Source organism: Bos javanicus, chromosome 3 (genome assembly GCF_032452875.1).
Source record: "Bos javanicus breed banteng chromosome 3, ARS-OSU_banteng_1.0, whole genome shotgun sequence".
NCBI lineage: Eukaryota > Metazoa > Chordata > Mammalia > Artiodactyla > Bovidae > Bos > Bos javanicus.
In genome coordinates, this window is record NC_083870.1 from 704214 (window position 1) to 720955 (window position 16742).

The 16742-nt window shown below is 36.4% G+C and overlaps 1 protein-coding gene across 8 annotated transcripts in view; it reads right to left on the reverse strand.

Annotated features, from left to right (window-relative positions):
- The window catches only part of DCAF6 (DDB1 and CUL4 associated factor 6), a 181503-nt gene that overhangs the window by 99313 nt on the left and 65448 nt on the right, over positions 1 to 16742 (reverse strand). For all 8 annotated transcript variants that reach the window (XM_061399352.1, XM_061399359.1, XM_061399373.1 and 5 more), the window contains one exon: positions 716 to 829. In XM_061399352.1, coding sequence (XP_061255336.1) covers positions 716 to 829 — 114 coding nt within the window. The remainder of the gene's footprint in view (positions 1 to 715; positions 830 to 16742) is intronic.

Consider the following 16742-nt stretch of genomic DNA (forward strand, 5'->3'; position numbering starts at 1 on the left):
AAAAGATCTGAGACAAAAGCTACTGTCTCTGAGTAACATTTAGGGTTAGTAGTCTGGGGCCTTAGACTGACTGATTTCACAAATGTTTTTCAAGTTTAAAATACCATTTTAAAAAATACAAAACTAAGGCCACTCTCAACTTCTGACACGGCCCACACTCTAAATAAATCCACTTCTTATTCAACTACTCCGCAAAATACAAAATTGACAGTGAAGCTCTATGTTTAGAGAAATGAGCTAAATCAGCAATGAACATGTTGATAAAATGGTACCTAATTGTCTAAAACAAAAGATATATTAATAAATCTTGGATTACAGGACAGGGTAAAAATAAAGAGAAGACATCAAACTACTACATGCTTTTATCACTGCTACTGGTAAAGCCAAAGCTGCCTCCATACATAAATGAAATTCTTCAAGTTTTTACAGTGCCATGGTATATACTGAACAATTATATAAATCTTCATAAATGTATCTGAATTCCCCAGTTTAATATACATTCCTTTGCTGCTAACACTTTAATTATGAAAATTTTAATACAAAATTAAAATTTATAAAATAATTTTAATTATTTTATAATTAAAATACATATTTATTAAATATTTTAAAAATAAAAAATTTTACCAATAAGCTCATAACCCAGAGATAACTTACTGTCCAACTTTAACTTTAATCTTAATTTTTTTCATTATTTATATAAAAACTTGATTCTTACATCTTTGCAATCTTCTTTTGTACAGCTAGTTTTGATGCGTGTATCAAACCACCTAACAGTTCCATCTTCACCACAAGACAGAAAGGTATACGGGTCATTAGGTACAGTCATAATCTGAAGATGGAAAGGTAATTGTACAGGTAATGTTAGTGAACATTTAAACAGATGGCTTTGAAAAATATTACTGCTATATCACAAAATGATTAAGGCAAAAGCAACTAAGAACAATTTATTGGAATTATTTATGACTTACCCATACCATAATGCAAAACAGTGCTATACATACAGATATATGCAAAATGTAACTGCTGAATTAATGTGATTCATTTACTTTCATTTGAAATTAATGTACCTCCAGACTCAAAATTCTTTAAAATTACAAATGCCTTACAACATGACAAGAAAAATCCTGCCCCTGAATAGTCAAATTTTTATGTTTTCTGGATATGAATTTACACGTGCTTTAGAAACAAAGTAAAAAATTTTCTTCTCTGACAATCATTATAAAACCCTGTAGTGCCAAATCAAGCATTCAAATTGACCTCTCAAAAAAATTTTGAGTGATGGTAATGGTTCTATAACCACACAAAAGTACTAAATTGTCATGAAGTGTATAGTTAAAAATGGTAGGAATGGCAAATGTCACATTATGCATATTTTATAAAAAATTAAAATTTTTTAAAGAAATGAAACGTTTTAGATATTCCTATATCTATTTCTGGTTTAGCAATAAGGCTGTAAATTGAGGCTCTGTGTACCCTCCTATCCAACATATTCCCCCCACCCTTCTCTGTCCCAAGAAATAGAAACTACCAAAATTGGGTGTTTAGCAATTCCACAGAGACTTTTATGCACCCATAAACAATGGAAAGTAGGTTCCCATGTTTTAAAACTTTGTATACTCAAAAAGGTATTCAGATTAACTAGTCTTCAAGGAAATACAAATTATATTTGTATTCATTAGGTATTTATTAGGATTTGTATATATTAGGATTAAATATAAATTATAATCCTAAGTAAATATCACTAGACATCGCTGGAATGACCAAAGCGAAAGGGATTTGATAGTATCAAATGTCACTGAGGATATAGAACAACTAGAGCTCTCAAACATCATTGATGAGACGGTAAAATGGTATCATCACTTTGAAAAACCATGTGTTAGTATCTGCTGAAGTGGTAATATGCTTCTTCTATGGCCCAGCAATTCCACTACAAATAAATGTCATAGTCATCTAAAGATGTGTACTACAATGTTCAAGGCAGCACAATTCATATTAAATATTTGAAAGAACCCAAATAACCAGAAAGACAATAAGAATGGAAATTTTGATTTATTCTTAAAATAAAATATTAAAGCAATAACAATAAACAAACACATTATTCTCAAGTTACATAAAACCAGTGACTAAAAGTAAGAAAATTTCTTGCCAGAAACGAGTGGAGAAACATCTTTAAAGCAGCAAAAGAAAAAAACTATCAAACTAGAATTCTATATCCACAGATATATCTTTCTAAAACAAAAATAAAAGACTTTTTCAAAAATAAAAATCCTGAAAGACTATTCAATAACACAGAAGTTAGCAAAGTTACCTATCAATCATTATTTTTATAAGAGTTTATATGAAACTCAGCCATATCAAGTCATTTACATATTATCCAAGTCTGTTTTCCTGATACAATACATATTTGAGTAGTTGTGATAGATTATATGGCTCCCAAAGCCTAAAATATATACTATCCTGTTACAGGATAATTTTCTGTAAACCCTTACATTAACAGGCCAGCACAATATAACTGTATTTTTTAAAATTTTTCATGTAAAAAGAAAATAATACCAGTAGTAATCTGGATCTATGCAAAGGAATAAAAGATTGGAAATAATAAATATGCCAGTAAATATAACATATTTTTTGTTTTAAAATATTTTTAAAGATAATTAACTATTAAAAGAAGAATATTAACAATGTATTAAGGAGTTTATAAAGTATGTAAGAATAAAAGGTTAAAAAAAAAACGAATTTCTAGGAGAGGAAAAATGGGAGCAGAGTGTTGTAAGATTCTTATACCATATTGAAGTGGTACAATATTACTTGATGGTATACTGTGATAAAGTTTATGATATATAATTCCTAAAGCATACACTAAAACAATAACAAAGCGTCACAGCTAATATATCAACAAAGGAGATAAAGTAGAATCACAAAAATACTCAGTTCTTCTAGAAGAAGAGGGGAAAATTGATGGAACAGGAAAAGAGAAAAAACAAAAACCAAGACACAAAATTTAAATTCAGCAACTTCTATACCAATTATATGAACTATAAATGATTAAATACAGCCCAATTAAAAAGCAGACATTGCTAGATTGGATTAAAAAAAACCTATAAATTGATTATAAGAATGAAATATAAAACCACAGATAGGTAGACTAAAAGTAAAAGGACAGAGGAAAGAAATACCACAATAACTATAAAGATGGGAAAGCTAGATCTGTTGCGTGTGTATGTGTGTTTGTTGCTCAGTAGAGTCCGACTCTTTGTGATCCGATGGACTGTAGCCCACCACGCTCCTCTGTCCGTGGAATTCTCCCGGCAAGAATACTAGAGTGGGTAGCCAATCCCTTCACCAGGGGATCTTCCCAACCCTGGGGTCAAGCCCAAGTCTCCTGCGTTACAGGCAGATTCTTTACTAACCGAGCCACCAGGAAGTCCCAGATTTGCTATATAAACAGCAAATTTCAAAACAAAGAGTATAACGGGAATAAACAGAGTCATTTTACAATTATAAATGAGTCAATCCATGAACAGAAACATTAAAATCCTGAATGTTTAGGTACTTAAAAACAGATCTTCAAAATATATGAAGCAAAAAGTGAAATCAACAATACGAAAATATTAAGATCTCAACATTAATCTTTCAATAACTGATACAACAAGTGATCAGAAAATCAGTAACTACATAGAAGAACTGAACATGGTTATCAGCCACTTTGACATAATTGATATTTATGGAACATTCCACAAACAAAAAACTAAACATTTTTTAAATGCATAAGATAAATTTACCAACAGACTATATTCTGGGACATAAAACCAGACTGATTAAAATTTAAAAGATTCACATCATACAAAGCACATATTTAACTATAAATTAAAAATTAGAAATCAGTCCATACAAAGACAGTTAAATGATTAAAACACCTTCAACTGCAATAACCCAAAGGGGAAAAATTAATATTAGTTCAAATATTTCCAAGTATTTGGATACGAAATGACACACTTCTCAATAAACAATGAATCAAGGAAGAAATCACAATGGAAATTAGAAAATACATTTAATACAAGAGAAATGAAAGTTCAGTATATCAAAATTAGGGAAACCTAAGGAAATACTCAGATTTCCCCAGTGGCTCAGCAGTAAAGAAACCGCCTGCAATGCAGGAGACACAGGTTTGATCGATCCCTGGGTGGGGAAGATTCCCTGGAGGAGGGAAGGGCAACCCACTGCAGTAACCTTGCCTGGAAAATCCCATGGACAGAGAAGCCTGGTGGGCTACATGTAGTTCATGGGGTCGCGGAAGAGTCAGACACTGCTGAGCAACTAAAAAACAACAAAGAAACTACCCAGCAACTAAAAAACAGCAAAGAAATACTCAGTGGAAATTTTGTTTTACTAATTGCCTCTACTGGAAAGGATAAAGGTCTCAAATCAGTCACTTGAGCCTCTATTTTAAGAAAGTAGAAGAAAGAGAACAATGAAACCCACCACAGTAAACAGAGAAGAAAGGAAAAAGCAGAGATCAAAAACAGAAGAAAAAAAAAAGTAAAGTAGAGAAAATCATGGAAACCAAAGTTGGTTCTTAGAGACAATCATTAAAATCAATTGGATCTCTTATCAGGCTGATAAGAAAAATAAAAAGAGAGAGGGAATACAAACTATCAATATCAAGAATGTTGGAGGTGGTATCACTATAGATTCTACAGATGTTAAAAGGATATGGGGACTTTTCCTGGTGTCCAATGTCTAACAATCTTTACTCCCAACACAAGGAGCCCAGGTCCAATCCTTAGCAGTGAGCTAGATCCCATGTGCTACAATTAAGACCCAGCACAGACTGGGATTCCCGGGTAGCTGAGCTGGTAAACAATCTACCTGCAAAGCAGGAGACCTGGGTTTGATCCCTGGGTGGGGAAGGCTCCCCTGGAGGAGGACACTCCATATTTTTGCCTGGAGAATCCCTATGGACAGAAGAGCCTGGCAGGCTACAGTCCATGGGGTTGCAAAGAGTCGGACAGGACTGATTGACTAAGCACAGCACAGCAGACAAATAAATAAAAATATTTTTAAAAAAAGAGTATAGTGAGTATTGTGAACAATACCCACAAATTCAGCAATATAGGTGAAAGACAGGTTCCTTAAAATGGATAAAATATTGAAGCCATTAAAGCGTAAAGATACAGCCTGAATAACCAAATATTCATTTTAAGAATTAAATATGTAGTTATAAACATCCTACAAAGAAAACTCCAGGATCAGATGGCTTTATTGGTAAATGTTCCCAAAGGTATAAAAACAAATACTACCACTTCTATACAAACTCTTTCAGGAAAATGAAAAGGACAAACATTACAAGTTACCCCAAAGGATCAGCATTATGCTGACAACAAAACCATATAGTGCTTAGGAATACATCTGCAAAAAAAAAAAAAAAACCCTTAACAAACACAACAACACAGAAAATGGGTAATATATAAAATATGACTCTGTGAGGTTCATCTCTAGAATGCTAAATTAGTATTAAATTTGAAAAATGAATGTAGTTCACTGTGTTAAGAAACTAAAAGAAAAAATATAAAATTTTTTTTCAAATAATGCAGAGAAAAACATTTGACAAAATCCAACATCCATTCCTGGTAAGTTTAATATACAAATAGAAAGGAATTAACTGGATAAAAAAGCATTACTAAAATATACTTGCTGTTATACTTAACAGTGAAACATCAAAGATCAGGAAGAATGTTTAGTCTTACTATTTTTATTTAATATTGAACTGAAAATTCTAATAAGTATAACAACAACAACAAAAAAGAAGTCCAGATGGGAAAAAAAAGTAAAAGCGTCTCTATATTCACAGATGACACAATCATCTAAGGAGAAAATTTCTATGTGATTTTCCTTCCTAAAAAGTTATTGGAACCAGTAAGTGAATATAGCAAAATGGGGGGAATATAAGATTGAACATGAAAATACTAGCAACAAAAGCATCAGAAATTGAAATTTTAAAAATAGTACCATTTACAATAATATGAAAAATATGAAATATTTAAGAATAAGTCTTAAGACACACAAAATTATAAAACATTGCCAAGTAAACTTAAAGTCCTAAATAAGGGAGATATACTGTAATCATAGATTGGAAGATTTAACACTGTTGTCAATGCTTCTTAAACTGATATATAGATTCAAATAAACCACAGGAAAAACTGTAGTAAAAATTGACAATTTGATTATCAAAGTCATGTGGAAATACAAAAATCTAAAATACCTTAAACAATTTCAAAAAAGAAGAAAGGACTTATACTACCTGGTTTTAAGTTACAGTAATAAAAACGGGGTAGTACAAGCATAGTGATGAATCACTTGACGAGAAAAAGATACTGCCCAGAAAGAGACAAAAATAGATATGGTCAAATGACCTATGATAATGACGCAAAAAAAAGTTCAGAGGCAAGAAACAATGTTGGAAAACTGGATATCCACATGCAAAATAATGAACTTAAAGCAGATCTCAGACTTTACTAAAAAACTAACACAAAATGGATTCATCAATCTAAATGGAAAACATAAAACTATAGAACTTTTAGGAGAAAATTATTGTGACATTTGGTGAAATAAAGATTTTTACTCATGACATTGGTTCCCCCCTCCAAATAATAAACTTGATAAAATGGACTTCTTTAAAATTATAAAAAATTTTTTTGAAAGACAGTGTTAACAAAATGAAAAGACTAGCCACTGACTCTGAGGAAAAAAACTATAAGTCATATGCCTGAAAAATATAAAGAACAAACTTTTAAAACCCCTCAAAATTCAATAATAAGAATTAAAACAATGGGCAAGGGGCTTCCCTGATGGTCCGGTGTCTAAGACACTGCCCTAATAATACATCGCTGATCAGGGAACTAGATTCTACATGCTACAACTAAGAGGTCACATGCTGCTACAACTCAAAAGATCCTGCATGCCACAACTAACACCCAGAGCAGCCAAAAAAAGAAATGAAAATGTTTCTCAAAAACTGGGCAAAAGATCAAACAGACAATTCACCAAAGAAGCACATGAAGAAATGGGAAAACATGATTCAAATGACAGAACAAAGTAAATCTCCAGAACCTGACCCTAACAAAATGGAGATATATGAATTACCTAAAAAAGAACTGAAAGTAATGGTAATAAACAAATTCAGTATGCTATGTGCGTGTGAGTGTGTGCACTAGGTCGCTTCAGGCATTTCTGACTCTGCAATCCCAGGGATTGTAGCCAGCCAGGCTCCTCTGTCTATGGCATTCTCCAGGCAAAAATACTGGAGTGGGTTGCCATGTCCTTCTCCAGGGGATGTTCCTGACCCAGAGATTGAACCCAGGTCTCTTACGTCTCCTGAATTTGCAAGCGGGTTCTTTACTACTAATGCCACATGGGAAGCCCCAATATGCTACAAGGGAATACAAATAGATAACTAAACAAAATCAGGAAAACAATGCATGAACAAAATGACAATCTTACCAGGGAGAAAGAAAATGGAAAAATGAGAGAAACAGAAATGACAGAGTTGAAGAATGTAACTAAATTCACTAGAGGAGGATCAACAACAGGCTCAATCAGGCAGAAAAAAGAAACATCAAATTCAAAAACTTCCATTTGAAATTACCAGGTCAAGAACAAAAGAAGAATGAAGAAAAGTAAAAAGATCTAAGGGAACTTAGAGGATATCACTAAGATGACCAATATGTCCACTATGGGATTTTTCAGAAGGAAAAAGGGGGAGTGGATGGAGAGCTTATCTGAAAAAAAGTAATGTCCAAAAACTTCTCAAATCCAAGGGAAAAAAAGAACATCCAGATTCAAGAAACTCAGGAACTTCAACTAGGATGGACCCAGAGAGACCCAAATCAAGACACACTATAAACTACTTGTCAAAAGTGACTTAATCTTGAAAGCTGCAAGAGTAACAAGAACCAATACATATAAAGGAGCTCCCATTAGATTAGTGGATTTCTCAACAGAAATATTACCTATCAGAAGGGAGTAGGATAATATATTCAAAGTGTTGAAAGAAAAAACCTGCAAACCAAGACTACTATATCCCCCAAAACTGTCCACTACAACTGAAAGGGAAATAAAGACCTTCTCAAATAAAAAGTACAGAAGGTTATCACAAGACCTGTCATACAAGAACTGCTAAACAAAGTCTTTCAAGTTGAAATTAAAGACTTTAGACAGCAACACAAGCATATGATAATATAAAGATTGTCGCAAAAGTAAATATACAGACAAATACAGAAATCTGTAATATTGTTATGATGGTACAAAATCACTTTTAATTTGAGTACAGAATTTAAAAAATAGAAGCATTAAAAGTTATTATGCTTTTATGGTGTTTCTGATACTGATAACAAAGTGCAGGAAGGATGTAAAGGAACACGATTTTTGTATGTGATTTAAGTTAAACTATTCTCAGTGCAAGACAGATTTTGTAACTATGTTTCATGTAGTCCTCATAATAAACACAATGAAAAAAATCTATAAAAGATGCCCCCAAAAAGGAGTTAAAGCATGTCACTACAAAAGAAAGAGCAACAACAACAATAAACCACAAGAGAAAGCAGCCAGGACAAAAAAGAGTGAACAAATATTTGCAGGACATACAGAAAAAAATTTTTAAATGGCAGGAGTCAGTATTTTCCTATAAGTAACTACTTTAAAGGTAAATGTTACAGTACTAAGGGGGAAGTTTATAGTAATAATTATCTACATTAAAAAAGATCTCAAATCAACAACCTAACTTTACACTTCAAAAAACTGAAAAATAACAAATTAAAGCCAAAGTTAATAGAGAAAGGAAATAATAAAGATTAGAGCAGAAATAAACAATACAGAGAACAAAAAAAAAGGTTTTATTAAAGAGCATCAAAATCAACAAACCCTCACTGAGACTAACAAGAAAAAAGTAATATGATTCAACAAAAATTAGAAATAAAAGAGGAGACATTACACTTATACCACAGAAATAAAAAGGATCCTAAGAGACTATGAACACCACAAATGGAATGACAGAAGAAATTAATAAATTATTAGAAATATACAGCTTACCAAGATAAAAAAGATAAACATAGGGGCAAACCAAACCAACCAACACTACAGTAAGGAGACTGAATTAGTCACCAAAAACATCTGAAGAAAGGAAAGCTCAGACCAGATGGCTTCAAAACATTATGCATATTTAAAAATGTTCCTTCCAAGGAGCAAGAGTCTTTTAATTTCATGGCTGCAGTCATCACCTGCAGTGATTTTGGAGCCCAAAAAAATAAAGTCTCTCACTGTTTCCATTGCCTCCCCATGCACTGGATGCCATGATCTTAGTTTTCTGAATGATGAAGTTTTAAGCCAGCTTTTTCACTCTCCTCCTTCACTGTCATCAAGAGGCTCTTCAATTCTTCAATTTCTGCCATAAGGGTGGTGTCATCTGTGTATGTGAGGTTACTGATATTTCCCCCAGCAATCTTGATTCCAGCTTGTGCTTCATCCAGCCATGTATGAATTCATTAATCCATGAAATTAAAAGATGCTTGCTCCTTGGGAGAAAAGTTATGATCAACCAAGACACCATATTAAAAAGGAGAGACATTACTTTGCCAACAAAGGTCTGTCTAATCAAAGCTATGGTTTTTCCAGTAGTCATGTATGGATATGAGAGTTGGACTATGAAGAAAGCTGAACACCAAAGAATTCATGCTTTTGAACTGTGGGGTTGGAGAAGACTCTTGAGAGTCCCTTGGACTGCAAGGAGATCCAAGCAGTCCATCCTAAAGGAAATCAGTCTTGAATATTCCTCGGAAGGACTCATGCTGAAGCTGAAACTCCAATACTTTTGCCACCTGATACAAAGAACTGACTCACTGGAAAAGACCCTGATACTGGGAAAGACTGAAGGCGGGAGGAGAAGGGGACAAGAGAGGATGAAATGGTTGGATGGCATCACCGACTCAATGGACATGAGTTTGAGTAAGCTCCAGGAGTTAGTGATGGACAAGGAAGCCTGTTGTACTACAGTTCATGGGGACACAAAGAGTGGACATGACTGACTGAACTGAACTGAACTGATATTTAAAAATTTATATGTGTCCTCTCAAACTCTTCCAAAATACTGAAGAGGAGGTAACACTTTCAAACTTATTCTATAAAACAGCTTTACCATGGTACCAAAATTCAGACAAAAATACTAACAGAAAGTGAAACTACAGACCTGTATTATGGATGAATACTGATATCAGACCACCTGACCTGCCTCTTAAGAAACCTGTATGCAGGTCAGGAAGCAACAGATAGAACTGGACAAGGAACAACACACTGGTTCCAAATAGGAAAAGGAGTACGTCAAGGCTGCATATTGTCACCGTGCTTATTTAACTTATATGCAGAGTACATCATGAAGAATGCTGGGCTGGAAAGAGCAGAAGCTGGCATCAAGATTGCCAGGAGAAGTAACAATAACGTAAGATATGCAGATGACACCACCCTTATGGCAGAAAGTGAAGAAGAACTAAAGAGCCTCTTGAAAGTGAAAGAGGAGAGTGAAAAAGTTGGCTTAAAGCTCAACATTCAGAAAATTAAGATCGTGGCATCTGGTCTCATCACTTCATGGCAAATAGATGGGGAAACAGTGGAAACAGTGGCTGACTTCGTTTTTAGGGGCTCCACAATCACTGCAGATGGTGACTGCAGCCATGAAATTAAAAGACGCTTGCTCCTTAGAAGGAAAGTTATGACCAACCTAGACAGCATATTAAAAAGCAGAGATATTACTTTGTCAAAAAAGGTACACCTAGTGAAGGCTATGGTTTTTCCAGTAGTCATGTATGGATGTGAGTTGGACTATAAAGAAAGCTAAGCACCGAAGAATTGATGCTTTTGAACTGTGGTGTTGGAGAAGACTCCTGAGAGTCCCTTGGACTGCAAGGAGATAAAACCCGTCCATCCTAAAGGAGATCAGTCCTGGTGTTCACTGGAAGGACTGATGCTGAAGCTGAAACTCAAATACTTTGGCCACTTGATGCGAAGCACTGACTCACTGGGAAATACCTTGATGCTGGGAAAGATTGGAGGTGGATGAAGAAGGGGACGACAGAGGATGAGATGGCTGGATGGCATCACCAACTCAATGGACATGAGTCTGGATAAACTCCAGGAGTTGGTGATGGACAGGGAGGCCTGGCGTGCTGCAGTTCATGGGGTCACAAAGAGTCAGACATGACTCAGACTAAACTGAACTGAAATAAAAATCCTCAAAAAATGCTAAAAAAAAAAAAAAAAACACCTTCAAAACAATAACAAACAAACAAGATTATTCATCTTGATCAAGTGGAACTTACTTATAGAACACAAGGATGGTTCAACATACATGTTATTCAACGCAATTTCATCATAATAACAAAACGAACAAAGCCAGTGGAGGAGATGGAATTCTAGCTGAGCTATTTCAAATCCTAAAAGATGATACTGTTCAAGTGCTGAACTCAATGTCAGCAAATTTGGAAAACTCAGCAGTAGCCAGAGGACTGGAAAAGGTCAGTCTTCATTCCAATCCCAAAGAAAGGCAATCTCAAAGAATGTTTAAACTACCATACATTGGCCCTCATTTCACACGCTACTAAGGTTATGCTCAAGATCCTTGCAAGCTAGGCTTCAGCGGTACATGAACCAAGAACTTTCACATGCAAAAGCAGGACTTAGGAAAAGCAGAGGAACCAAAGATCAAACTGCCAACATTCATTGGATCATAGAGAAAGCAGGAAATTCCAGAAAAACATCTATACCTGTTTCAATGACTATGCTAAAGCCTCTGACCGTGTGGATCACAACAAACTTGAAAATCTTAAAATAATGGGAATACCAGACCACTTTACCTGTCTCCTGAGAAATGTGTATGTGGTCAAGAAGCAAAAAGTTAGACCCTTACATGAAACAACTGAATGGTTCAAAATTGAGAAAGAAGTATGACAAGGCTGTATACTGTCAACCTACTTATTTAACACATATAAAGACTTCAGTTCATTTCAGTCGCTCAGTCGTGTCCGACTCTTTGCAACCCCATGAATCGCAGCATGCCAGGCCTCCCTGTCCATCAAAAATTACCGGAGTTCACTGAGACTCACGTCCATCGAGTCAGCGATGCCATCCAGCCATCTCATCCTCTGTCGTCCCCTTCTCCTCCTGCCGCCAGTCCCTCCCAGCATCAGGGTCTTTTCCAATGAGTCAACTCTTCGCGTGAGGTGGCTAAAGTATTGGAGTTTGAGCTTTAGCATAAGTCCTTCCAATGAACACCCACGACTGATCTCCTTTAGGATGGACTGGTTGGATCTCCTTGCAGTCCAAGGGACTCTCAAGAGTCTTCTCCAACACCATAGTTCAAAAGCATCAATTCTTCAGCACTCAGCTTTCTTCACGGTCCAACTCTCACATCCATACATGACCACTGGAAAAACCAGAGCCTTGACTAGACGGACCTTTGTTGGCAAAGTAATGTCTCTGTTTTTTAATATGCTATCTAGGTTGGTCATAACTTTCCTTCCAAGGAGTAAGCATCTTTTAATTTCATGGCTGCAGTCACCATCTGCAGTGATTGTGGAGTCCCAAAAGACAAAGTCTGACACTGTTTCCACTGTTTCCCCATCTATTTCCCATGAAGTGATGGGACCAGATCCCATGATCTTAGTTTTCTGAATGTTGAGCTTTAAGCCAACTTTTTCACTCTCCTCTTTCACTTTCATCAAGAGGCTCTTTAGTTCTTCTTCAATTTCTGCCATAAGGGTGGTGTTGTCTGTATATCTGAGGTTATTGATATTTCTCCGGCAATCTTGATTCCAGCTTGTGCTTCTTCCAGTCCAGCGTTTCTCAGGATGTACTCTGCATAGAAGTTAAATAAGCAGGGTGACAATATACAGCCTTGACGTACTCCTTTTCCTATTTGAAACCAGTTTGTTGTTCCATGCCCAGTTCTAACTGTTGCTTCCCGACCTGCATATAGGTTTCTCAAGAGGCAGGTCAGGTGATCTGGTATTCCCATCTTTCAGAATTTTCCACAGTTTATTGTGATCCCCACAGTCAAAGGCTTTGGCATAGTCAATAAAGCAGAAATAGATGTTTATCTGGAACTCCCTTGCTTTTTCAGGATCCAGGGGATGTTGGCAGTTTGATCTCTGGTTCCTCTGTCTTTTTTAAAACCAGCTTGAACATCTGGAAGTTCATGGTTCACATATTGCTGAAGCCTGGCTTGGGGAATTTTGAGCATTACTTTACTAGCGTATGAGATGAGTGCAACTGTGCGATAGTTTGAGCATTCTTTGGGATTGGCTTTCTTTGAGATTGGAATGAAACTGACCTTTTCCAGTCCTGTGGCCACTGCTGAGTTTTCCCTATTTGCTGGCATATTGAGTGCAACACTTTCACAGCATCATCTTTCAGGATTTGAATAGCTCAACAGGAATTCCATCACCTCCACTAGCTTTGTTTATAGTGATGCTTTCTAAGGCCCGCTTGACTTAACATTCCAGAATGTCTGGCTCTAGGTCAGTGATCACACCATGGTGATTATCTGGGTCGTGAAGATCTTTTTTGTACAGTTCTTCTGTGTATTCTTGCCACGTCTTCTTGATATCTTCTGCTTCTGTTAGGGCCATACCATTTCTGTCCTTTATCGAGCTCATCTTTGCATGAAATGTTCCCTTGGTATCTCTAATTTTCTTGAAGAGAGCTCTAGTCTTTCCCATTCTGTTGTTTTCCTCTATTTCTTTGCATTGATCGCTGAGGAAGGCTTTCTTATCTCTCCTTGCTATTCTTTGGAACTTTGCATTCAGAGGCTTATACCTTTCCTTTTCTCCTTTGCTTTTCGCTTCTCTTCTTTTCATAGCTATTTGTAAGGTCTCCTCAGACAGCCATTTTGCTTTATTGCATTTCTTTTCCATGGGGATGTTCTTGATCCCTGTCTCCTGTACAATGTCACGAACCTCCGTCCATAGTTCATCAGGCACTCTATCAGATCTAGTCCCTTAAATCTATTTCTCACTCTCACTGTATAATCATAAGGGATTTGATTTAGGTCATACATGAATGGTCTAGTGGTTTCCCCCACTTTCTTCAATTTAAGTCTGAATTTGGCAATAAGAAGTTCATGATCTGAGCCACAGTCAGCTCCCGGTCTTGTTTTTGCTGACTGTATAGAGCTTCTCCATCTTTGACTGCAAAGAATATAATCAGTCTGATTTTGGTGTTCACCATCTGGTGATGTCCATGTGTAGAGTCTTCTCTTGTGTTTTTGGAAGAAGGTGTTTGCTATGACCAGGGCGTTCTCTTGGCAAAACTCTTATTTAGCCTTTGCCCTGCTTCATTCTGTATTCCAAGGCCAAATTTGCCTGTTACTCCAGGTGTTTCATGACTTCCTACTTTTGCATTCCAGTCCCCTATAATAAAAAGGACATCTTTTTTGGGTGTTAGTTCTAAAAAGTCTTGTAGGTCTTCATAGAACCGTTCAACTTCAGCTTCTTCAGCATTACTGGTCAGGGCATAGGCTTGGATTACCGTGATATTGAATGGTTTGCCTCGGAAACGAACAAAGATCATTCAGTTGCTTTTGAGATTGCAACCAAGTACTGCATTTTGGCGGAGAAGGCAATGGCACCCCACTCCAGTACTCTTGCCTGGAAAATCCCATGGATGGAGGAGCCTGGTGGGCCACAGTCCATGGGGTCGCTAAGAGTCGGATAAGACTCAGCGACTTCCCTTTCACTTTTCACTTTCCCACACTGGAGAAGGCAATGGCAACCCACTCCAGTGTTCTTGCCTGGAGAATCTCAGGGATGGGGGAGCCTCGTGGGCTGCCATCTATGGGATCGCACAGAGTTGGACACAACTGAAGCGACTTAGCAGCAGCAGCAGCACTGCATTTTGGACTCTCTTGTTGACCATGATGGCTACTCCACTTCTTCTAAGGGATTCCTGCCCACAGTAGTAGTTATAATGGTCATCTGAGTTAAATTCACCCATTCTAGTCCATTTTAGTTCGCTGATTGCTGGAATGTTGACGTTCACTCTCGCCATCTCCTGTTAGACCACTTCCAATTTGCCTTGATTCATGGACCTGACATTCCAGGTTCCTATGCAATATTGCTCTTCACAGCATCGGACCTTGCTTCTATCACCAGTCACATCCACAGCTGGGTATTGTTTTTGCTTTGGCTCCATCCCTTCATTCTTTCTGGAGTAATTTCTCCACTGATCTCCAGTAGCATATTGGGCATCTACTGACCCAGGGAGTTTCTCTTTCAGTATCCTATCATTTTGCCTTTTCATACTGTTCATGGGGTTCTCAAGGCAAGAATACTGAAGTGGTTTGCCATTCCCTTCTCCAGTGGACCGCATTCTGTCATATAAAGAGTGTATCATGCTAAATGTTGAGCTGGATGAATCACAAGCTGGAATCAAGATTGCCGGAAGAAACATCAATAACCTCAGATATGAAGATGATGCCACTCTAATAGCAGAAAGTAAAGAGAAATAAAGAGCCTCTTGATGATGGTGAATGAGGAGTGAAAAAGCTGGCTTAAACTCTACACTCAAAAAACTAAATAAGATTATGATATCCAGTCCCATCACTTCATGGCAAATAGAAGCGTAAAAATTGGAAATATTAACAGATTTCATTTTCCTGGGCTCCAAAATCACTGTGTACAGTGACTGTAGCCATGAAATTAAAAGATGATTGCTCCTTGGAAGGAAAGCTATGACAAACCTAGGCAGTGCAATAAAAAGCAAAGATCAGTTTGCCAACAAAGGTACATATAATCAAAAATATGGTTTTTCCAGGAGTCATGTACATATGTGAGCATTGGATCATAAAGAAATTTGAGCACCAAAGAACTGAATGCTGGTGGTACTGGAAAAGACTCTTGAGAGTCCCTTGGCATGCAGAGATCAAACCAGTCAGTCCTAAAGGAAATCAGTCCTGAATATTCATTGGAAGAAATGATGCTGGAGCTGAAGCTCCAATACTTTGGCCATCTGAAGAGCAGACTCACTGGAAAACATTCTGATACTGGGAAAGATTGAAGGCAAGATGAGAAGGGGGCAGCAGAGGATGAGATGGTTATACAGCATCACTGAATCAATGGACAGGGGTCCATTTGAGAAAATTTAGGAAACAGTGATTTTGAGAAAACTCTGGAAAATAGTGAAGGACAAACAAGCCTGGTGTACTGCTATCCATGTGGTCACAAAGAGTCAGACAGGACTTAGCAACTGAACAAGAGCAAAACAAGATCTAAATGCAAAAGACAAAACAATAGTCTTTCTAAAAGAGAGTCTGAAACAGAAGAATGTCTCCATAACCTTCAGAAAGAAAAAGACTTTTTTGAGCAGGATACAGAAAGCAGGTACAATTTTTTCTAAAAAAAGACCAATACATTAAGACAACACAGATAACTTTTGTTCATGAAAAGACACCATTAGGAGAGTGAAAATACAACCACAGAGTTGGAAGAGATAGTTTCATATGCTGAAGATAAAAGAAATTCCTATAAATCAACAGTAATAATGAAATAAAATGGACAACCTAATAGAAAGATTAGGAAAGAATTCTGAATAGGCACTTGACAAAACAGTATATCTAAATAACCAATAAACTATGCAGTAACCTCAGAAGTAACAACAGTAAAAGACATTTAAATAAGCCTGTTCAAAATTAGAGATTAACC